General features: G+C 35.2%; 2 protein-coding genes across 2 annotated transcripts; both read left to right on the forward strand.

Annotated features, from left to right (window-relative positions):
- The first annotated feature begins 8139 nt into the window (after nucleotides 1–8139).
- Nucleotides 8140–10086, forward strand: LOC128870463 (uncharacterized). The gene is made up of 2 exons (XM_054113137.1): nucleotides 8140–8591; nucleotides 8640–10086. Exon 2 carries the CDS (start codon nucleotides 8769–8771, stop codon nucleotides 9657–9659), a length of 891 nt encoding a protein of 296 aa, XP_053969112.1. The 5' UTR covers nucleotides 8140–8591; nucleotides 8640–8768; the 3' UTR covers nucleotides 9660–10086.
- Nucleotides 10087–12200: 2114 nt separating this feature from the next.
- LOC128869838 (uncharacterized) lies at nucleotides 12201–21388 on the forward strand. Its single transcript, XM_054112438.1, has 2 exons — nucleotides 12201–12726; nucleotides 21294–21388. Exons 1-2 carry the CDS (start codon nucleotides 12201–12203, stop codon nucleotides 21386–21388), a joined length of 621 nt encoding a protein of 206 aa, XP_053968413.1.
- Nucleotides 21389–25702: the final 4314 nt, after the last annotated feature.

Genomic DNA, 25702 nt, shown 5'->3' on the forward strand with positions numbered 1-25702 from the left:
ACCGGTGTTTCGGTGTCGGAAACCTTCAATCAAACTGCCAAGGACCAGACAGAAACGGAAAAGGTATACAGGAAAATCTGGACAGGAAACTCTTATTAAAAACTACCAACGATATTGAAATGGCAATAGATTTTTTAATGGCACAACTATTATGTCACTAAGCCGATCTACAACAACTCTACAACCACAAAACATAACATTCCTGCCCTATTAAAAAGAAACTAAAACAAAAGAGAAAACTGAGAAAAAAATGGCACACTACAAGATTTCCAGATGACAAAAAACAACTTAACAAATTAACTAAAGAAGCTAAAGAACTATTGAAACATGAAAAAACAAAAAAATAAACAATTACCTTAAAAATACTGACGCAACAAAATCTACAAACTATTCATTGTGGAAGGCGGCAAAAACAATGGTCGGAGCTACAATACACCTTCTACCAATAAGAACTACAAACGGACAATGGGGAAAATCATCGGGAAAACCGAGTTATTTAGCTCAACATTTTAAAACTGAGTCAAACCACGTCAACTGGGCCTCAAAATGTCCATCAAATTATCGATTTTAAAATCAAATGCATTTTGAGATAGAGAATTTGTCACATAATAATTGCTGTGAATAGTTTTTTTTTTATTTCGCTTTTTGTTTATGTTATCAACAATTGAATTTTTTTGCATGCTATTCTTGTAAAATCAATATATCAGAAACTACAATTGATAATTTGATAAAATTTATTTCGGTTACCGAAAAATGTTCACTCTATCGATTTAACGTTCATACCCTGTGTATTTGTTGAAACAATAATTTTTAACAAAAATTTTTTATAAACAATCGCAATTATTTTTGCGTTCTTCACGCTGTAAATGGACAATATTACAGCAGATTAAGCGCACAATGCTCACCTTTAATAATCTGTAAAAAAAACTTTTTTCATCCAATCCGTTCTGAAGATATCGAATTTTTTGTCAAACTGTGTAAAGTTTTGACGCGCAGTATAAGTGCAACGCGACGCCCTTCGCAGTTGGCCTTGCATTGTCCCATGGGATCATACGCTTAAACGTATAGCACTTAAAAAGACATAAAAAAGGATTAAAGATTCAAAAATGAGGTGTTGCATTACCAGAATTTTTAATTACATACATCCATATCTACATTAAAACATACAAAATTTAATTTGTAATAATACTCTCGAAACAAGATGTGTCCTCGGAGAAAATTTTACTTCGAATCTTTTTGTTACTTGCAGATTCGAAGTGATGAAAGGGCCGCGTTTCTTTGATAGCTATTGCCTCATTGAAGCGTTTGGAAAATTGATCATCATGATCTTTTTGCGAACAAAAAACAAAATCTATCGATTTAAACGCATCTTTGGCCCACTCGAAAAGAACTTTAGCATCGCGAATATGATTTCCAGCAACACGCTGTATACTTATCCGTGTACAAGAAATTGCACTGCTAATTAATTTAAAATTCTTTAGTTACCGATCAGTGTTGATCCATTGAGTAAACGTGACTTCTTCAACGTTATTTTCAGTCAATACTTTTTGCAGTTCATCAATGATCGGGGCCACTCCAGGACATCTTTTACATTCCCCAAAATAACAAACTGACGTTGAATTTTTGCGCACAGAACGCTTTATATATTCTTTAAAGGCGATCTTACGTTTGCAAAGTTCTTGCTTGATTCCGTATATTTTTAGAGCCACATTTTGATGCATTTTGCAAACACGTACATCGTGCGTGCCGTTTTGGTCTGCAAGAATACATTGACGGGGTCTGAGGTATCGAAATTTTGATAAACCAATCTGAATGTCAGGATACTCTATTTTAAAGTGTTCATATAAATCCACCAAATTGTAAAGTAACAATCTCTTCTGCGGTTTCAATTTCTTTCCATTTTCTTAAACAGCTACACAATCTTTCGTTCCAGGTAACAATCTGCTGGAATAGTCTGATAAATAGAAAGCCTTAACTTTTTCAATAGTTGAGTTCGGAATACGTTTTCTGCGCTTCTTATCAGGCACAGATCCAAACCCCTTTTTCTTTTTCAATTGTTTGGCTTTTGATGCCATCCTTTTCGAAATACTAAATGTTTCACGCATTTGTTTCGATGTTACCTCATCTGGTACGGTTGATAAAATTTGAGTTTTACCATTTGTATTTTTTTTTCTCACGTAAGGCAGACTTTATATTCTCCACAAATGCTGAATTCAAATTTTTTTTCCTTGTTGAACATTTACTCTCGCTTTATCTTCCTTTTTTTTCGTTGATGATTTCTGCTATTTTCTCTTTGACATTCATATCACTTAATTTTGAAAAACGTCGTTTTTTTTATTAGCGGTTCACCAAGTTCCTGTAAAATATTGTTCACCTTTTCTAATTTCAGGTCATTCTCAATTTCCTGGTTTTCAAAACTAGCTTGACTATCCGAACATTCTTTTGCATTAGAAGAAACTTCAGACTCATCGTTTTCTGCTCCTTGGTCAGCACTAGAAACAATTAATCAACATTTTTTTCATAAATTTTGATAACTTATTGACTTTATTTGGTTAAATAATAACTACTCGATGCACAATCTATATATTAATACGGAGAGCAAAATTTTTTCGTACGTTTTTCTTAGTATATATAGTCAGAGGAAAAAGTTGAAACATATACCAGTAGATAGCATATGTGGAGACGGTTTGCAATGTATTAAAATAGATACATAAGTGAGTAGGTGCAGGTAAAATTAATCAAACTATTTTGCCTGTATTATGATATATATATGTGTTATGATATAAAAGTAGATGAATATAGTATTATTGTATTAATAGTTTGTTAGAGCGGGAGAAATATATTTTTACATACATATAGTCGCACTGTAATGGCAACAGAGTTGTTCTCGCTCCCTATTGACAAATCGGATCCCTTATTTGAAAACGTGTTGCTTCTTTACAAAAAAAAGTACATATTTCATAAAAAAATTTTTGAATTGTAGTAAAAACTTAACTTTTGGTGCAAATTATTTGGTCGGCAACACTGTTTCCATTTTTGACACGTTGCTTTATTCATATTCGTTAAAAACCATTTATTTAATTGGAAACATTCGAGTAAGTATCATAAATACGTAAATCGTAAATAATTTGTTTTTAAAAGCTTTTCTTTGCAGGTGTTCATAGACGCGCAAGTGCAGTATTCCCAAATAACAATTGCAGAATTCTAGCATCGTACACCTGTAAATACACGTAAGTCATAATATGGTATTTGGAAGTTATCTATTTCTAATACTTTGGATTTGCAGATTTTTGATTTCTAAGCAAGTTCAGCATTCCTGCACCTGCACCCCTTTGTCAAATATATGAACGCATTTTGTATCCTCAAATACACGTAAGTTATAATATTGTATTTGGAAGTTATCTATTTCTAATACTTTTGATTTGCAGATTTTTGATTTCTAAGCAAGTTCAGCATTCCTGCATCTGCACCCCTGTGTCAAATATATAGGGTTTTTCAGTAAGAGCGCTTCAACTTTTGAACTTTTTTGAATAAAACACAAACGGTTTGACTTTTTTAACTAACTTTTTTTTTATTATCGAGTTTGAACATATACATTTAAGTATGAAATTCGATTTCTTTTGCATGACCACCGCGTGCACGTTTTACGAAGTCCAGTCTTTGAACCCAATTTTCGACCACTCTTTTGCATAAATCGGCCGAAATTCCAGCAATTTCGCGTTCAATATTGGCTCTGAGCTCACAAATCGTCGCCGGCTTGTTACTGTAGGCCAATGACTTCACATAACCCCAAAACGGGACGGCTTGTTAAATGGACAATAAAATGGCCGTAATGCTCTTAAAGTAGCAGCAACAGAACGATTATTTTCATAAAAAATTCCCACGATTTGCAATTGTTGCTCAAGTGTGTAGCGTTTCATGATGAAATGTATACTAATGAAGTTTACAAATGACAAGCGAAAAATAAAAAATATTGCGTCGTTCGCCCTCCCTATCGGAAAAAAGTTGAAGCGCACCTATTGAATAACCCTATACGAACGCATTTTGTATGCTCGAATACACGTAAGCTATAATATTGTATTTGGAAGTTATCTATTTCTAATACTTTTGATTTGCAGATTTTTGATTTCAAAGAAAGTTCAGCATTCCTGCACCTGCACCCCTGTGTCATATATACGAACGCATTTGGTATCCTCAAATACACGTAAGTTATTTAAGATCAGGCATTCAGATTTTGTACATAGTCACTATAAAATCTTGAATCAACTACACGTTATCGTCATAGGCTCCATGATGAGCTTACATCAAGAATTGAATATTTGAAAACAACATATCAAGACATAATGAAATACGTAAAATTGATATTCAATTACGTGCACTCCATCGGGTTGATTTAATGATGTTAAATCGTTTGGTTTCTTTAGCAGACTTTTTTCATATTAATTTAAAAAAAATTAATATATATTTTTCAAAATAAGAAGAATATATTAAGAAAAATATACATAAGAAAAAAGTATAATATAATGTTATATTTTGTATTTTTTTTTCAAATATTATTTCATTAAATAATATAAACAATTAAATATGTTTTTGAAAATGGATTGTATAGGGTGGGCCATGTAAAATTTGATTTTTGAATCGGGTATAAAAACACAACTAAACGATATTTTTTCAAACTTTTTTTTTATTTTGAAGATTGAACTTTGTCATTTATGAATAAAAAATAATATGGTTCGAATGACTGCCACGAATGGCTTTATAGTAGGGCATTCGATCAACCCAATTTTTAAGTACATTTTCGATTGTTTGGGCTCCAATTTCATGAATGGCAACTTCGATTTCGTGTTTTAAAGCATCAATCGTCTCTGGATGGTTCGCATAGCATTTGTCCTTAATGGCTCCCCACAAAAAATTGCCCAACGGGCTTAAATCACAGCTCCGAGGCGGCCAATTGATATCGGAATTCATAAACGGTAGCCAAAAGTTCGAGTGAAACTTTGGCAGTGTGACAAGTTGCACCGTCCTGTTGAAACCAAATGTCGTCCATGTCATCCTCTTCAATTTTTGGAAACAAAAAGCTGTTGAGCATGTCACGGTAAGGCTCGCTAGTTACTGTAACCGCGGAAGAAGACTCACCACTTTGGAAATAGGTTTCCCAAGGTTATTTCCCAATTTTGTTCAAGCGTATAACATCCCATTTCGTAAATGTCAAACCTTTAAGTAAATTATGAACACATTTGGCATGTCATTTGAGTTACTATTATATTTTGTATTTCAAAGGTTTGTAATTTCTTTGGTTGAAATGCCTCGCCATGGAACACTTACCGGCAGAGTTGAAAGGCGGAGGGATAGGAAAGCACAACATTCACGACGTAATAGAAATGTAAATACTTCAGCAAACATTAGTGGTCGTGTAAATGCTAATTTAATGATTGATTTGATTGATAATTTCAAAGTTGCATAGAATGAAGTACCTTTTAATTTTCAAAGTCATGGAAGTTAACACGCTGCGGCACCCAACATATTGCATTCCCACACCTTACCGATACACGTGCCGCTGCATCAGCATAGTCGCTGTTATTCTATAGGACAACCCAACACCCTAAGTCAAGGCCAGTTACATATCAGGTACCACGTACTAATGCTAACGCACTAAGAACGGAGCCAGACGCAGCGTCAGCAAATTATGTTTCACACGATTGTGAAATACTTGCACATGCCACCAGTGCATGCCAACCGTGGGAAGCTAGGGGCGGAGCCAGCGTACCAAGACACGGCGCACCTGAAGGCAGCAGAACGACCCAAACCTATAAAGGCCTGCAGCGCACATCAAGGGGCAGTTGCGTAGTGGACATTAACCGTAGCTTGTAACATTTACCTTTGTAGTAAATAAACCTTGTAAATTCTAACTTTGATCCTTTAGTGTTTCATTTGCAGGGCAAGTTGGCCCTTTAATTTTTTTGAGTGTATTGGACTGAAAGTCCTTTTCTGGCGCCCGAGCAGGGACCAGTAGTGAAGTGACAAAATAAGTTGGAATTAGCTAAGAGCTAGAAAATATAGTGAAAAGAGTCACTAAAATTAAAAGTGAAAAAGCTAAGAAGCTGCAAAAATAAAGTGAAAGAAAATAGTTATAAATAAAAAGGTTCTAAAAATAGAGAAGGAAAATTTAACAAAGAGTGTAATACAATACAGCCAAGGGATACAAAAGTGAAAGTGGAAAAAAAGTTCTAAGGGAAAATAAAAATAAATTCTCCTTTAAATAGCCAAGAGCTACAAAAATTGAAAGTGGAAAAAAGTTAAACAGCCAAGGGCTAGAAAATCAAAGTTTTAATGCTAACAGAGATTCTGTATAGAGGTTTATCAAACCCCAACACAAAGAAGTGAAAGTAATGGTCAGGTTGAGCGTTTACACTCAACATTGATAGAAATGTACCGCTGTATTTCGGTTGAGTTTAGCCGGCTCACCCCTAAAGAACGCATTTCAATTGCTGTAGACAGGTATAACAACACCGTTCACTCCGCTATCAAGCGAAAACCGGCGGACATATTTCTCAACCGGACCTCAAGAATAAACTATCAGGGTTTGGTAAATTTCAGGGAAAAAACCATGGAGGATATAAAAGCTCTATTAGAAAGGGAGCAAGAGGTCAGAAACGCGAGGTTGAACACCAAACGCACCCCTCCGCGTTCTTTCGATACCGGAGATGAGGTGTTCATTTCAAACAAACAAATTAAGGCTAAACAAAAGCCATTATATAAAAAAGAAACGATTGAAGAAAATCGAAACGCAACAATACTAACGCAAACAGGAAAAAAGTTCCACAAAGCGGATGTAATATAAAAAACATCTAAAGATAACATTGGACACAAGGCAAATCTTATGCTTAGATTCTCTGGTCCCAGGGTATGGGTGCAAATTTTTTGCAGCCGATCTAGTCAGATGTTGGTTCAATTCCAAATAACTCGATGGTTCGAATGATTGCAATCGGCGTGGTTCAACTCCACCACGAGGTCTCTGCTTTAATTGACGTGAAGCCACTCGTGCCATGAGTAGGCCATTTGCAACTATCAACGCTTATGGCTAAAAGGGATCAACGCGAGCCTTCCAATGTCAGCTGAGAGAAACGCCTACATTCCGATGCAAAATTACGCAATTAAGTTGTACATAAACACCTAAAAGGTGCAAAGAAAAACAAAAAAAGGAATGCTACCAAAAAATTACTAAATCACTAAGCATTAAAGTGTGAGATACCATTGGTCAAAGGGTTAATAAGAAGCTTAAGATCAGTAGAATTCGGAGGTACGAATGCAAGCGTTAACGCGCTTGTAGCCGTTGAAGTTATAGTGGTTCAATTCCACTTTTCTCACTGGTGTGGGGTAACCGATGCGGAGGGGTTCAATTCCCCCAAAATGATCTTCTGCTTACTTGCGTGAAGTCATCCGTGCCATGAGTAGGTCGCTTGCAATCATAAACGCTTGCGACTAAAAGGGATCAACGCGGACCTTCCATAGTCAAGTTAATACCCATATTCCAATGCAAAAATTTAAAACACAATTTTTTTTTACAACAAATAAAGATGGGTCCAAAAATATGGAAAAGCAAACATGCATAAAAGGCAAAAAATATAAATAAAAAAGCAAAAAGAAAAAATTTAAATTAAATACTAATATAAAAAAAAATATAAAAAAAAAAGAAAAAAGAAAAAATTTAAACTAAATTTACTAACAAATTAACTAATTAACAATTTGAAATTTTTTCATAACCAACTAACAATTTTAAACCTTTCGATAACTAAAATAACACTAATCGAGCTTAAGGCAACTTGCAACCAATTTAACCAACTACTTCACTACTGGGTTCCCAACTAACGAAAATAGAAAAACCTTTTTTTAACACAATAGACTTCACCAGCTTTACTAATTCACCCTCCACTGCGCAACTCAAAACTAGGATAAGTCCCTAGAATAAGGAGTAGACACTAAGTTCGCATACTCTTAAGAAATTTACTGTTCGAATGAGATATTTGAAATAGAAATAGAATAGCTTAGTAAAGTAGACACTAAGATGATAATTTTGTTCGAATGAATTATTTGAAATTCCATAGAATAGCTTAGTAAAATAGGCACTAAGATAATAATTTTCCATTTTTTATGTAAGCAAACAATTTACTAACATTACTATAACTCATAGCATCTGCCTCTGCGCCACTGCGCACTCTTATGAGATATTTGAAATAGGCTCACCATTGGCCACTATACGAGATGGGAACGGCTGGATCATCGATGGACACTTTAAGCTCATTCACGTTATAGATCTAGAGCGTTATGACTTGACAACGAATCAACTGGAGCATTTACTAACCAACCTCAATGAAACAACAACAACCACAGAAGTACTGCTGTTCCAACTAAACAGAATTCGCACACACTTGGATGAACTGAGAGGGCACAAACTTGCGAGATCGAAGCGATCCATCAATTGGATAGGGTCTGCCTGGAAATGGATAGCTGGTTCACCAGATGCGCTCGACTGGGATAAGGTCCTTAACAACGAAAACTCCCTTAACCAAAATAGTAACAGGCAATACAAGGTAAACAATGCAATTTTCAAAAAAAAAACTAACGAAGTATTGCAGAAGCTAAACAGCGTTGTGACGATCACAAATGACGTCGTCGATCGAAGAACCAGGGAAAGGCTCGAGCAGGATGTCCAAAACAAGATAGCTATTCTGAAGGAAGACGTGAACGAGCTGATACGCGCCTGCCAAATGGCTAAGGCTGGCATCGTCAATAGCAATCTCTTAAGCAAGGAAGAAGTTAACCAGCTTGTTGGCGAGATTGACATCCTTCCATACAGTAATGCCATTGAAGCCATCGAGTATAGCAAACCTTCGGTCTACACCAACAACACGCTATTGCTGTACGTGTTATCTCTGCCTAAGGTCACGGAGGAAAGATTCAACCACCTTATCACACGAGCTAATGTCCAGAAGGGCCATCGGATAGAATTGGCGTACAAAACTATCCTTATAAGCAAACAGGAGACGTTTGGCATAAGGGGAGACTGTTTGCACTTATCCTCAGCAATGGTATGTGAAAAAAAATCCTTGGACCTGCTACCGGAGGCTGGTTGTTTGGCTCGTCTCCTCAAGGGCGGAGAAACAAGTTGTCCTTACTTGACAAGCAACGCATCTACCGTCGAAGTAATCAAAGATGATACTATTTTCCTGAACAATTTCGTTGGCAACATAAGTTCAGGTAAAACCACTACTAATCTTAACGGTTCCTATATTCTCCGTGTAGACAACGAGACGGTAGTAATCAACAACCAAACATACTCAAGCATTACCACCTCAGGAGTTCAGGTGCTCCCACCAATCCTAACTAGCGTCACGAACCGCACAATGGCTATAAACCTCGATCTGGTACATGGAATGGCAATTGACAACTTGCAAATATTGAAGCACCTTAAATCTGAGACGAATTGGTTCATATTATCCGAGGGATCGGGACTACTGTTACTTATGGTGATAATTTGGTTTATCTGGAGGAAGCTCACAGCAAGGATCCACTTACCCGAAATAAAAATCGAGAACCAACTTAGTCGAAGGATCGAGAAACGTCCTTCCTCACCTAATCTGCGGGACGCAGATATTTAAAGGGGGAGGAGTTAACACGCTGCGGCACCCAACATATTGCATTCCCACACCTTACCGATACACGTGCCGCTGCATCAGCATAGTCGCTGTTATTCTATAAGACAACCCAACACCCTAAGTCAAGGCCAGTTACATATCAGGTACCACGTACTAATGCTAACGCACTAAGAACGGAGCCAGACGCAGCGTCAGCAAATTATGTTTCACACGATTGTGAAATACTTGCACATGCCACCAGTGCATGCCAACCGTGGGAAGCTAGGGGCGGAGCCAGCGTACCAAGACACGGCGCACCTGAAGGCAGCAGAACGACCCAAACCTATAAAGGCCTGCAGCGCACATCAAGGGGCAGTTGCGTAGTGGACATTAACCGTAGCTTGTAACATTTACCTTTGTAGTAAATAAACCTTGTAAATTCTAACTTTGATCCTTTAGTGTTTCATTTGCAGGGCAAGTTGGCCCTTTAATTTTTTTGAGTGTATTGGACTGAAAGTCCTTTTCTTGGATGTGGTGAAATGAATTTAATTTGTTTTCGATGCAATGCACAACATTTTGAAGGTGAGGTACCGGGAGGGAGTAGAAATCTATTTACATCGTGTTGTCATAAAGGAAAAGTTTTTTTAGAGAGATTATCTGATAATAATTTTTTCAAGGGGCTTTATGTGGATTTAATTTCTAATGATATTAATAAAAAGCGACAAGCAAAGAATTATTTCGAAAATATTCCCAAATATAATTCCTGTTTTGCAATGATTAGTTCAGCAGCACAAGTTAATGATGAAGTTATGCAAGGTATTTATCATTTTGAAATTCACGATACGTTTTATCATAGAGCTGGACCAATGACGCCAGCTTATGGTTATAATCCTTGCTATGCACAATTGTATTTTTATGATGTTGATACTGCTACTTCATATAGAATGCGTGTAGAAACAAATGCAAGTTGTAATAATGAATTGATGCGTAATATTATATAATAGAAGAATTGAGAATATCAAATCGATTTGTCCGTTCGTTTATTTCAATGAAAGAACATTGTGATCGACGTGTTGGACGTGAAGTTTGCATGTTGATTACAGTTGATCTTAATAGAATGGATATGCGTTTTAAAACATGTGTCAGTTTTGGATTCATCATTGGATCCAATGGCCTATCCTTTGTTATTTCCTAATGGTGATACAGGGTGGCATCCAAATATTGCACATCATTTAGTTACCACTTCAAGGTCAGAAGCACCTCGCGTAAAAGTAACTATTTTACAATATGCATGCTATAGACTTGAAATAAGAAATAATTTTAGTCTTCTGCGTCATTCACAAAAACTTTTTTTGCAATGGATCGTTGATGTATATGTACGAATTGAGGGAGCTCGGCTACATTTTATAAAATGTAATCAGGCAAATTTGGGTGCAGAACTTCATAATAATTTAACTGATTACACAGGCCTGCGAAATTTAACTTTTTTCAGTTTCTAGAATGGCTGTACTTGTTTGTTGTAGTTTTTTATGCGCTGAAAACGAATCTGACCTTCAAAATGCTCCATCACGTCAGGATTTTTGGTAAATGAAGCCTAAAAGGTCAAAAAATGGCCATTTTAGCCATTTTTGATAATTTTTTTTGGGATAGAAAATTTTTTTTTTTCAATTTTCGACGAAAAGGTCGCATAGTACAACTCTTTAGCTTTAAAACCCATTTTTTTAAATTATTGTACGATTATTGTACGTATACGTTGGGTATAACGTCTATTGGCGAAACTGAAACTGTTAATTTTAAAATGTCATAACTTTTTTTTAAAAAATCGTACAATAATTTAAAAAAATGGGTTTTAAAGCTAAAGAGTTGTACTATGCGACCTTTTCGTCGAAAATTGAAAAAAAAATTTTCTATCCCAAAAAAAATTATCAAAAATGGCTAAAATGGCCATTTTTTGACCTTTTAGGCTTCATTTACCAAAAATCCTGACGTGATGGAGCATTTTGAAGGTCAGATTCGTTTTCAGCGCATAAAAAACTACAAGAAACAAGTACAGCCATTCTAGAAACTCACCCTCGCAGGACTGTGTTATCTTCAATCAGATGAGGGAGTTCAAGGAAATGTTGGAAGAAAAATAATTTTACCATCTACTTTTAGTGGATCACCACGTAACATGTATCAAAATTATTTAGATGCGATGTGTACAGTTCAACATTTTGGAAAGTCATCATTACTTAAAACAATGGTTTGCAATCCTCAATGGCCGGAAATTGTAGGTCATATTGAACATGAGCCAGCTAATTATAGGCCGGATATTATTATTAGAGTTTCAAAATAAAATTGAAAAAATTAATAAATGAATTGACGAAAAAGGGTATTTTCGGAAAAGTGGAAGCGATTATTTATACAATTGAGTTTCAAAAAAGAGGTTTACCTCATGCTCATATTTCAATTTCTTTAACTGAAAAAGATAAAATATGTGGATCAATTGATATTGATAAAGTAGTATGTGCAGAAATACCAAATGTTCAAACACAAAGAAAATTGTATGATATTGTTAAAAATAATATGATGCATGGCCCATGTGGTCATTTAAATCCTAATGCAGTCTGTATGGTTGATGGAAAATGTTCCAAAAATTATCCAAAAGAATTCAATGACCTCACACGTGAATCAGTTAACGGTTATCCTCTTTATCGAAGACGTGATAATGGTGCTTCTGTAGATGTTAGAGGTCATTCACTTGATAACAGATATGTAGTTCCATATAATCCATATTTATCTGCTAAATTCAATTGTCATATTAATGTTGAGGTGTGCACTACTGTTAAAAATGTTAAATATATATACAAATATGTATATAAGGGATATGATGGTGCAACTGTAGAAATTGGTGCACTTCATAATGATCGTATTGATGAAATTATAAATTATTTGAATGGCCGTTATGTTGGTTCAACAGAAGCTATGTGGCGCATTTATGAGTATCCAATGCATTATCAATCACATTCAATTATAAGATTGGATATACATTTGCCAAATACACAAAATATTGTATTTCGTGAAGGTCAAGAGCGACAAGCCATTGCTAATGGTAAAAACACAAAGTTATTAGCATATTTTCAATTGAATGACGAAGATCGTTATGCACACCAATTCAAATATATTGATATCCCAAAGTATTATGTTTGGAATAATGCGCAAAAAAGATGGCAAAGAAAACTTTTGGGAGGGGAAAAAATATTAACAAGAATGTATGTTATATCGCCAAAAGATGTTGAATTATTTCATTTGAGATTATAATTGTTACATGTAAAAGGTCCAAAATCATTTGCAGATATTAGAAAATATAATGACATTCAGTATAATAGGTTTATTGAAGCGTGTCATGGACGCAGAATTGCGTCAAATGATAATGAATGGAAAGAATGTTTAAATAAAGCAAAAGAATTTCAGTCACCAAAGCGGGAATTATTTGCTTTTATTTGTGCATTAAAAGTACCCGCTAATGCTTTGCAACTGTGGATGGAATTTAAATTGCATTTAAGCGAAGATTGCACGAGAGATTTTAATGAAGAAACTTCATTTAATTGTGCTCTAAATGAAATTGAAGAAATTTTATTAAGTCACTAGCGGACCCTCACCCGCTTCGCTGGGTGAAAGAAAAATATAAATGAAAAGTGTTCTTTGTTTTTTCTTGTTTCATCATTTAATTCATGCTCGGCCATTATTTTGTGACTTATTCTAATAACAATGTTTTATTTATTTTAGTGACTTACTCTAATGATTGTAAACTAACAACTTATTCTAAAGCCTTCTGATACACAAAATTTTTGGTTTTATTTTCATGCGGTGTATAAATATAAAGTAACGATGGTTTCCCTACTCGGGAACATCCTACATACAGTTGCCCATGTCCAAAGCATGGATAAGTTAGGTCAGTTCCACATAATTGCAGTGTTTGACCTTGAAACTTATTGATTGTAATAGCAAAAGCAAGGCGAATGGGAAATTGAAGTCGCTTAAAATCAAAAGGCAAATCTGTTGAAATCATTGGAATGCGCGGAATCAAAACATCTTCACCTTTAAATTTGCCTTTCAAAATTGTTGCTTCAATTACATTGTTCATTGTCCGTTTCACTGCTAATCTTGTCCCATTGCATAGTTTCGGCTGATTGATATTTCGCAACATAATGATCACTGCGGCAAGTTAAGTGAATTCAAAAATTCAATTGGATAACTCACTACATCGTCGGGATTAGTGATTGAATCAATTGATTTATAGGTGACAACTTCACCTGGAATTTGAGTCAAAATACTGGCATTGATTTCATTGACATCGACATTTTTGGCAGCTAATATAGCTCTCTCGCTTAGCCAATCTTGATTTCGATAGTTTGGTGCAATATTTGGGAATACATTTTGCACTAATTGTACTCTTTATTCTGTTACGGTACAAAAATTAGTTGGAAGTGTGATCATGCCTGTATTCTTATCAATTGGCTTTCGTCCATTTATATATTAGTGCACCACCAAATATGTTTGTATTATTTCGAAAATCTTTCAGTGTTCTATTTAAGGCTTCCAGAGATTTTTTATGAGCCATCGTACATTCATCCCATACAATAATTTTACATGTTTGTAAAACCTTTCCCATTTCAGAATTTTTAGAAATGTTGCAAATTGGTTCTTCATTTACTTGCATATTTAATGGTAACTTTAATGCAGAATGTGCAGTGCGACCGCCGTCCAATAAAGTTTCCGCTATTCCAGATGATGCCAAAGCCAATGCAATATTATTCTGTGATCGAATGGTGGTCAAAATTAACGACAACAAAAACGTTTTTCCAGTCCCATCTGGTGCATCTAAGAAGAATATTCATTTGCAACATTGTCTATAATTGGGTCATATGCTTCCCTTTGTTCTGTGTTTAATTTTGGTAGGTTTGTTGTTACAAATGTGTTCAGATCATTTCGATCATATTCTTTTTCACGTCTTAATTCTACATTGTATACATCATGCATCGGACGATTTGGTGCGATCATACCTAACTCACTCAGAGTTTTATTTGCAATCATCAGCCAAAAGTCTTCGATTTTAATTAATGCCTCATTATATAATAGGACTATGAATAAGTTCGTGCGGTTTTACAACAGATGGCGTAACTTGATTATTATTCCATCGATCCACATTTCCAAACATTCATTGGAGAGCTACTGTCGTAAGGCACAAACGTCAGTATAAGTTTTTTATTTGAAGCGTAAACAACAATATTTTTACCACACTTGAAAATGTCGAATTTCGTGCCAAATAATGTGTTTTTGCGGGGAATTCTTCTTCATTATTTTAATATGAAGAAAAAAGCAGCCGAAAGTCATCGTATCTTGGTGGAAGTTTATGGTGAGCATGCTCTATCTGAGCGAACGTGCCAGAAGTGGTTTGCACGCTTTAAAAGTGGTGATTTTGGCTTGGAAGACGAAGAACGCGAGGGTGCGCCGCCAAAGTTCATGGATACCGAATTGGAGGAATTGCTCGATCAAGATCCGGCTCAAACGCAAGAAGAGGTTGCAAAAACTTTGGGAGTTGATCAATCAACCATTTCCAAACGTTTAAAAGCCATGGGAATGATCCGAAAGGTAGGCCATTGGGTGCCGTATGAATTGAAGCCAAGAGACGTTGAACGCCGTTTTATGGCATGCGAACAACTGCTTCAACGGCACAAAAGAAAGGGTTTTTTGCATCGAATTGTGACTGGCGATGAAAAGTGGGTCCATTACGACAATCCAAAACGTCGGGCAACGTATGGATACCCTGGCCATGCTTCAACATCGACGTCGGCGCAGAATATTCATGGCCTGAAGGTTATGCTGTGTATCTGGTGGGACCAGCTGGGTGTTGTGTATTATGAGCTACTGAAACCGAATGAAACGATTACGGGGGATGTCTACCGACGACAATTGATGCGTTTGAGCCGAGCACTGCGAGAAAAACGGCCGCAATACGCCGATAGACACGACAAAGTTATTTTGCAACATGACAATGCTCGGCCACATGTTGCACAAGTGGTCAAAACATACTTAGAAACGCTCAAATGGGATGTCCTACCCCACCCGCCGTATAGTCCAGATCTTGCGCCATCCGATTACTATCTCTTCCGATCGATGCAACATGGCCTGGCTGACCAGCACTTCCGTAATTACGATGAAGTCAAAAAATGGATCGATTCGTGGATTGCGGCAAAACCGACCGAATTTTTCACAAAGGGAATCCGTGAATTGCCAGAAAGATGGGAAAAAGTAGTAGTAAGCGATGGACAATATTTTGAATATTAAATTTGTAACCATTTTACGTCAATAAAGTTTCAAATTTCGAAAAAAAACCGCACGAACTTATTCATAGTCCTATTAATTCATCTGTATAATTCAAATTTGGATTTGCAGTAATGCGACGTACTTGATGTAGGATATCTTCTGTCATGTATTCTTGGTAAGTACTCCACAATTCTTTTGGGTTTGCTGGGAAACATGTAGCAATAATGATGGCAAATAGTGTTCTTATTTGGTGTGAAGAACTTGTTGCACATGCATCCATAAGAGTTGCATCCCACTGATTATCATTTTCAAGCAAATTCAATTCTTTCCATGCTTGCTGATAAGTATAACAAAGATGACCATTAACTCGTTTCAAACTTTCGAATGATCTTGGGCCGGGAATATCAACTAAGAGTAACGTAAATAGAAACATTCCACTTTACTTGGATGCACAGTGTAAAGTCGTCCGATTGCATCACCCAAATGAACACGTGGATATCCATCTACAGGTATTCCTCGTTGCCTTCGTACCCAGGACCTTGATGATGTATTCCAAGTACAATATTTAGGAACATTTGAATAAAGCAATGTTCTTGCAAATGAATCTGTTTCACATAAGTTGAAAAATGCAGTTAGTGTTGTTGCTGGTGGTCGTTCGGTCATTTGTTGAGCAGTATTTTCAGTGAAATAAACACTTTGTTCATTTTCTAAATGGACTAACAAATGAATAACAGCTGGATGGCGATCATGAATCGGAAATGATAATATTCTCCAAACTGCTTCGTTGCTACTAATGTATCTTCCCATTTGGTAATTAGAAATTTCATCATTTCGATTTACAACTCCAAATACTGCCATTTCACATCCTTTATTGATATATTTGCATATGTATTTGATGGATTTTACGGAGTTACAATATTCAACATTTATATGTGCGTTAAATGTTTTCGATAATAATTTGGAATACGGAACTATCCAACGGTTATCGATCTCCACATCTTGATTATTTATTTTCACAGTGACTGTTTTTCCATTATCTTCTGGTGATCTTCTACGGTACAATGGATATCCATCATTTCCAGTAATTGTTTCAGCAATTAATTGCCTTGGGTAGTTTTTTGAACATTTACCATCAACCATACATGGAGAATTTTGATTTAACGTACCACACGGTCCATGAATCATGTTTTTGGTTACAGTAGTATGTTATTCTGGATCTTCATTTATATCTGGAATTTCAGCACATATAATATGATCAATTTTATCTGTGGTCAGTTTTTGTTTTAACCAAATCAAAATATGCGCATGAGGCAAGCCTCTTTTTTGCCATTCCACAGAATACATGAAACATTGTACATTTCCGTAAACTTTATGTTTTACAATAAAATCTATTAGAGACTGTAGCTTACGTCTAAACACTCTTGCAGTAATGTCATGCCTATCAGTAGCTGATTGCCCAGTATATAAATGATTCTTAATATCATCCCATTGGATTGCATGTGAAAGTTGTGAATAAGTCGGGTCGACTATAATTTCTGACATAACACATTGCATCTTGGGCGTATTCATGCAAATGCCTTGGACTGCCTGTATACGATGAAGGTAATATTACCATTTTACCAATGTTATTAACGTTGGTATCGTTGTTAATTGCATCTCGTAAGTCTATGTATTCGTCACAGCGCAATTTTCTTTGGTTGAATCTAATGTAATTCAATCGTTCTGTTTCTATTTTCGCATACATGTCAATATACTGATGAAATAATTTACGATATTTTAAAATGTGATTCTCTTGATTTTCTCTTATCATGATTCTGTATGCATAATAATTCATTATTTATTTCTTGACCATTTGCTGGATTTATTTGTTTTATATCAATCGAATAACCATCTTCACCACGACAGAACATAAGAGGATATTGTAATGCATCATATTTTCGATGCATTGGGTTGAAATTCATCTCCAGACATAACAATTGCAACCTCGTTGCTTGAAGTTGGTGGATTGTATCTTCCACGATGTTCGCCGGCAGGCGTTTTATTTGCATCAATTTTAATTTTATGATTATCAGATGATAATCTTTCGATTGTTGTTTTAAAGCTTTGCACCAAAACATTGTGTGTGTGTAATAAATCTTGTAACTCTCTCATAATGACTCTGTTTATATTTCTGGAAAATGCACACCGTGCTTCAAGTTCATCATCGTTGTCATTAATGCAATAAATTTGCAAACATTTTGACTCTTGATCGGGTAGTGCTAGTAATGAGCCTATTAAGTGATATGCTTGCCCTTGAATCTGAAAAAAGCCATAATTTGTGTCCATAAAATCTAATGATTCAAGATGTGTCAGCGAATGTTGTTGAACGTTGAAGTTTATGTATTACCTTGAACGTTGGCATGAAGTTATCGGATATACTTTTCCCAGCACCAAAAGATGTCATTTGAAAACATGAATTATATGTGGAAATTTTTTCAAGAAAATGTTTGGAATCGGGGGATGTTCCCGATAATAATGTAGCTAATGGTTCGGGCGGGTATTGTATGTCTGGTAAACGAACTTTTCCTGCAGCGCAACACATGCCTGGTGTTCGAGTTTTGAATTTCAATGCTTGACAAAATCCGCAAATTTTATCCATACTTCCAACGACAACGTATTTGTGAGATGAATAATCAAGTTGTGGATCATATTGAAATGCTGCACCATTCAAATTTACAGAATTGATATTTATTGGCCGATTTTGAGAACGTGACCTAGTACGATCTCTTTATTGACTTAATCTATCAGCATGATTTTCCTCACTTTCATTTTGTCTGTGATTTTGCACATTTCTATTGTGACGTGTGTTACGTCCGATGTTAGCATGTCGTCTACCTCTCGGCATTTCTTTTACCGAATCAAAGTGGTCTTCTTTATGTCACTCTGAACTCCTGATTGCTACTTTTCTTAGTTTTAAACTGGAATTCAAATTAACATACTGTTAGCGCCATCTTTTAAAAATATAATTGAACTGTGAGCACGCGTTGAAATGAAAATTACACAGAACAGAAATGGGAAATGATCAGCAAAAATAATATATAAGCTGATGGCCTAGTCGCTAATGCTTTTTAATTCTTTGTGATTGTAATTCATTACTTTTCCAATTTTCAAATAATAATAATAATAATAATATATATTTTTGAAATTTTTCTTGAAAATATCTACGGAAAGTGTGAAAACAATCTCTTTTCTTAAATATCTTAAGTAAAAACTTCTAAAATATTAATTATTTTTGCCGATTTCTGTTGTGTGTATTTTTCACACCATTTATTCACTGTTTCACTTGTTATCAATCATTTGCAAAATTAATATATATTTCGTAAATTTTTCGTGAAAATATCGTTGGAAAATGTGAAAACAATCTCTTCTCTTAAATATTTCTGACGCACTTTTTTTATCTCTTTGGTTGATGCCTGGAAACTGCTTCACTTGAACACTTTACCAAATAAAACACTTTCTTGTTAGTTTTAACACTTACTTTCACTATGCACTATTACTGATAACCTTTGGAAATCTTCTAAGAAAACGGCCTTGCTTAAGTACTTTTTTAGCGACGACCTGTTCAGGTTCGTTGAGCTAATGGTTTTACTTCGGTTATCCCGAAGTGTGTAAAGAAGAAGTATTTAAGCAAAGTGTTAAGTTAGTCACAGCAGCATTGTGTTACCAAGAATGATAGAAAGAAGATTGCGCCCATCAGAGCGTACGTGACGTCACGTTTGCAGAGTTGTGCAGTATTGCCAACCATTTGCTCTTCGCAATAAATTTAGTGCTTTTTTATACCGAAAATGCGACAATTTTTAAGTTTGGTGTTTGTTTCTTTTTGTTTTTAATTTAAGGCTACCGAGACTTTGGGTTGAAAAAAAACTGTATTATTATACAAAAGAAGTTTTAAAAAGGCCACTCTGAGAAGATTTTAGTGCTAATGAAAATTTTTTTTACTCTTATAAAATTTGATAATTTGAAAGTGCAAATTTAATGTTTGGCTCCATTTAAGGCTATGCAAAAATATTAAATGCCCCTCTCTCAACTCTTCTTAAGATTGAAAACCTTTTTACACATTTTAAAAAGCCTTTGAATTTATTGAATGCGAATTGAAACCATAGAGGTGTAATCGTTTCTTCCGGTCATCAATCCTTAGTGAGACATAGAGCATCAAGAGGTGTATTCATAGTAAAAATAAGCAACAAAATACCAGAAAATACTTCAGAAACCATAATGACATTTTTATAAAAAGAATACCTTATCTAGTTACATAACCTCAAATATAGCAAATAACTCGTTCCCTTAACAAAAGAGTCTCGCTTAACAAAAGAAACCAATAAATTAAATTGTACATAAGCATAACACATTTATTTAAAAAAAACGCTCATTCTACAGACAATTTGTCACGCATACAAAGTTCTTACTTAACACAATAAAAATTTCGTGTTGTATTTTCTTTAAATGGGCATTTAGTGCGTTTTTATATCCAAAGCTAGGCAACTCTGCAGTAGCGAGAGAGAGATTTGACTGCCGAAAGCAGAAGAACACCAACAACACCGGCAATCGCGGGCAATGCCACCAGATGTTAAAATAAAGTAAAGCTAAATAAAACTGAGTGAATTATTTAAATAATTATTAAAAAATGTATATTTTACAAAATTATAAACATGACATTTTAATTAGAACAGCTAGAAAAATGTCATGAAGAAAGAACTAAAACTCCGAGACAAAAAATAATAAAAATAACAAAAAAAAAATGCTAAATCAAGTTACGAAAATGGTAGTCTGGCCATACTGGAGCTAAAATCACGTAACTAGTTGTCAAATTCGCTGAGCGCAAAGTAACGGGACCACGATGGGCGCCATCTCATTATTCTTTGCATCATGTTGTGTTACGATTAATTATTGCAGGCGGTCAGCTACAGCTGTGCCTGCTAATTTGTATGTTTCTATTCTATGCGAATGCAGGCGTGCAGCCACTGCTGTATGAATATATGTATATGTATGTATGTTTGCTTTCCGCTGAAATGTATGTAATGGAATGAAAATTTAATTTAATTTAATAAATAATGCTGCGTTAACTTGTACACATGTGAGTAAAATGTACGCTCCATGCAACCGTTTACAATAACAACCACACGCGTAAAAAGAACGCTGCCTCGTGTATACTGTGTGTTGACGAAGAAGTAAAGGAGATTTTAACCAAACATAGTTACAAACCTTCTCCAGATGTGTCTCTTCAATGTAGCAAAGTTTGCTTAAAATGGGTTAGCCATTCTCCGAAAAGTTCATCACAACGCGAAAAACGGCTGAATTTTTATATTATAGATAATGTTACATGTGAGGCATTGGGTTTACCAATACCAAGACATATAACAGAAGAAGATGAAATTGAATTTGTTGACCCAATGGAAAATGAATAATTATTTGGTGAAATGTATGGCCAAGCAAATGAAGGGCAAAAACTCATTATTGATAAAGTTATTAGAGAAGTAATGCATCATGATACTGGATCAAATGTTTTTTGTTTGAGCGCTTATGCAGGCTGTGGAAAAACATTTGTACAAAAAGCAATAATTCATAAAATTAATTCGCTTAATCTTCGTTGCATTCCAACTGGTACAGCTTCAACACTTTAATGGAGGAAGAACATTACATAATGTTTTTAAATTGACAATTCCAATTTTAGAAATTTTTGTTGTAAACGTAACACCTAATAGTATTAATTGTCGCAATATTAACGCTGCATCATTAATTATTATTGATGAAGTTTCTATGTGTCCACTTCAAGTATTGAAAGTTATTGATAAATTATTACGAGATTTATGTATAGTAGAAGAAGATAAGATTAAATTGTTTGGTGGCAAAACAATTCTTTTATGTGGAGACTTTAGGCAAATATTACCTGTTGTGCCACGTGGATCACGTGCAAATCTCATTGAAAATTGTATTAAAAGTTGGCCAGAATACCATTCCTTTCATAAAGAAATTTTAACAAGAAATATGAGAGCTTTACCACATGAAATAGATTTTATTACGTATCCAGAATTTGGAGAAGATATTATTGAAATTCCTAAAGATTTGATTGGAAATTTTTGAAAATATTATAAATGACATTTATGGTAATATTGGTCAGAATTTGTTGGCAAGTGCAATAATTGAAAATTTCGTACTTGCGCCTACAAATGAATGTTGTGCAATCATAAACAATGATGTTATGAATCGTATGCCAAACGAATTCGAAATTTATCACAGCTATGATAAAATAGTGTCAGATGATGAAATTGAAATAAATAATTTTCAGGTTGAATTATTAAATACACTCGATGTAAGTGGATTTCCTCCTCACAAATTAAAATTGAAATTAAATTGCATTGTTGTACTTATACGAAATTTGAATACATCGCATGGATTAGTTAATGGAACAAGAATGAGAGTAAAAGTAATGCATCATAATTCGATTGATTGCGAAGTATTGACAGGTTGTTCGAAATACAAACGTGTATTGATACCACGTATCCATATGACAAGTAGTGGTGGTACATTGCCTTTTAACCTTCATGTGCCCGGGATTTAAATCTTACGTGCCCGGTCGGCTTACTACATTTGTAGTAACTACGTAATTGCATGCAAAACCAATGTAATGTTAAGAAAAAAAGACGTGTATGGTGTTTTTTTTTACTTGTACGTGTGTAATAACCTTTTTATTTAAAAATATTGAATTCAGGTGATAATTTTAATACAAAAAATGTGTTAATTTTCAGGAGTTGAACAGCATTTTCCTAAAATATATGTTTCGGCATGTGCATTACACACTGCTTTTTTGCACCAACTACAGATTTTTCGTGTGTTGTTACGACTTCCTATTTCACAGTATTGACAAGGTACAGGATATTTTGGTTGTTTATCGTTGGAAATATCAGGTAAAATAGATGAATCAACATTAGATGTAGCAGAAAGGGATCGATCCAGTGCCATTTCGATTAAACTTTCCGTCGAGAAACCCGAAAATGGAAGATTCTTCAGCACGATTGCGGTCAGCCTTCATTTCATATGGCATAAACGTTTTATTTTGACGAACAGTACCAAGAATAGCAAGACCTTTGGACATTAAATGCTTGCCTAAGTTTAGCGATGTAAAAAAATTGTCACAAATAATAGTCCTTCCGGTGTTCTCCCAATGGCATACTAACCTTTGCACAACACCTTCACCTACGTTATTTGCTCGACCAGCATTTGAGTTTTTTCCAGTATATATCACTTTTGAGTGGATAGAACGACTTAGCATCGCATGCAAACCAAACCTTTATCCCATACTTGGCAGGCTTAGAGGGTATGTACTGAGTAAACCTAGTTCGACCGCGATAAGCAAATAATTGTTCATCCATAGTAATTTCTCCAGATGGTTGGTAATATTTGCGCAGATTTGCAGATTTGTGTCCACAATTCAGATATTGGAGCAGCCTTATCGGCTTCTAGCCGAACTGCTCTTGTACGCTCGCTGTCAAATCTAATGAATCGAACAATTTCTTTGAAGCGTGACATAGGCATTACTGCTCGATAAAAGCAAATGCATTCTTGGCTCCATAGCATATCCACATCTTCGTCATTTGATTTATTTACACCTGCTAGTAACACAAGACTTATAAATGCTCTTAGTTCAATTAAGGTTAATTTCTCCCAGATTCTTTTATCTCCAGTGCAGTTTTTCTCGTTCCAAGTCTCATAGGCTTTTCGTGCTTTTTCATTCGTGTCTACTAGAATTTGTTGAAGCATTGATGGAGTGAATATCAAGTCCATCCGAGTTGGACCCACAACAGTGCTCCGAAATACATTATGGCTACTTACGCGAACAGCTTGGCTAGGAAAGTTCTTAAGACATGCAGTATGATCTTTAGCAATCAATGCATCATGTCGTTGGGTAATGGGCGGTTCGCCTGAATCAAAATCATCCTCGAAATCTGCTTCGAATATTGCACCCTCTTCTTGCTCATCATTGCGAATGTCGTCCTCTTCAATAATTAATTCACTTTCTGCGTCGGATTCTTCTGCATTGATACCAATCAAACCACCAGCGCCAATATCGTTCGGGTTTGAACTCTCATCATTGCCGGCATTGCTATCATTCTCCAAGTCGAAATGCTCTTCCTCCTCATCAAGCTCGCGCAATATGTTTTGCACCTGATCCTGAAGTTCTTCGTACCTTAGACTGATAGTTAACTGTTCCTTTTAGCATTTTTGGCAAAGGAAATATACCTGTATCTAAACATACACACACACAAACGTACTTCGGTAACTAAGCGAATCGACAGTTATAAAAAATCGTGCTGCGACAAGCTGAAGTCAACTATAAAATACTATTTTGCATACATTTTATATGGTTACTACAAATGTAGTAAGCCAGCCGCAAGATGATGTTTTTTTCAAGCAGGGTCTAGAGGTCAGGCAAATAATAGTTCGAGTGTTATTATACTCTTAATTGACTTTGATTTGATAATCAGGAAGCTACTAAAAAATTCGGGCATTGTTGTTTCGGAAAATTTTTTTTTATCTCACTTTTTTTCACAATTTACTACAAATGTAGTAAGCCGGGCACATGAAGGTTAAATTTCAGAGAACACAATTTCCTATTGTTGTTGGATTTCCAATGACCATAAATAAATCTCAGGGACAAACATTCAAAAAAGTAGGCATTCTCTTGAAGAGACCAATATTTACACATGGGCAATTGTATATATGTCGCATCAAGTAGAGTGCAAAGCTTTGATGGTTTGAAATATTATACTCGTATAATAGAACATAGAGGTCAAGGTCATTTAGCTAATGATGAAAGAGTCTTTACAAAAAATATAGTTTATAAAGAAATTTTAATGTAGCATAGATATATAATAATATAATGTAGATAAATTGTTATTTGAAATTTTTTAAGTTTGCGGTAGTACTTATCGTTTTGTACATATTATATGTTGTGCTTTCTATTTATATAACTCCCCCTTTCCGTGAACAACTAAAAGGATTAAAAGAGGTCGAACTGTTTTGTGAGGCTCGCATATTGGAAATTGTAAAAAAATTACAAAATGAACGAGACCAATTAACAAATCAACTTGAAGAAATTCAAAAAGAACGTGCACAAACAAACATTGAAAAGGAATTATTGGAAGAGCGAAACAAATTACAAAATGAAAAGGGGAAAAATAGAGGAGACTGAATCAAAAATTGGTAATATAAAAATAGTTTAAGAGTTAGAATATTTTTATATATTGGAGGTTGAATTAGTTTTAAAGGTGACACACAGATGGCGCTATTTATCACTTTATCGCGTTGGCAATACTGAATATATATTCATGACAAAGCCTCATCCCTAGGCTTTGTTTATCAGTATCTGTCATTTCGCTGAAGTATAAACAACGCAGTGTTTTCGTGTTCCGAGTATGTCAACTTTCGTGCCGTCGAAACGCAATTTGCGGGAAGCTTTGCTTTTCTGCTTCAATTTGAAAAAAAATACAGCCCAAGCCCGTGAATTGCTGCAGGAGGCCTACCCAGACCATACTCCGTCGATTTCAACATGTGAGTACTGGTTTCGACGATTCAAAAGTAGTGATTTTCACACCGAAGACAAGGAGCGTCTTGGCCAGCCCAAAAAGTTCGAGGACGCGGAATTGGTAAAAGGGGACTCGTGCCAAACCCAAGAAGAGCTTGCTGAATCATTGGGCGTTGATAAATCAACCGTTTGCAAG

This window comes from Anastrepha ludens, chromosome X (assembly GCF_028408465.1).
Source record: "Anastrepha ludens isolate Willacy chromosome X, idAnaLude1.1, whole genome shotgun sequence".
NCBI classification, from domain to species: domain Eukaryota; kingdom Metazoa; phylum Arthropoda; class Insecta; order Diptera; family Tephritidae; genus Anastrepha; species Anastrepha ludens.

Coding starts and splice junctions, on each gene's coding strand:
- LOC128869838 (XM_054112438.1), top strand. CDS start 12,201: ATGATGCATGGCCCATGTGGTCATTTAAATCCTAATGCAGTCTGTATG. Junction 12,727..21,293: donor GCGACAAGCCATTGCTAATG/GTAAAAACACAA, acceptor TTTATATTATAG/ATAATGTTACATGTGAGGCA.
- LOC128870463 (XM_054113137.1), top strand. CDS start 8,769: ATGGCTAAGGCTGGCATCGTCAATAGCAATCTCTTAAGCAAGGAAGAA.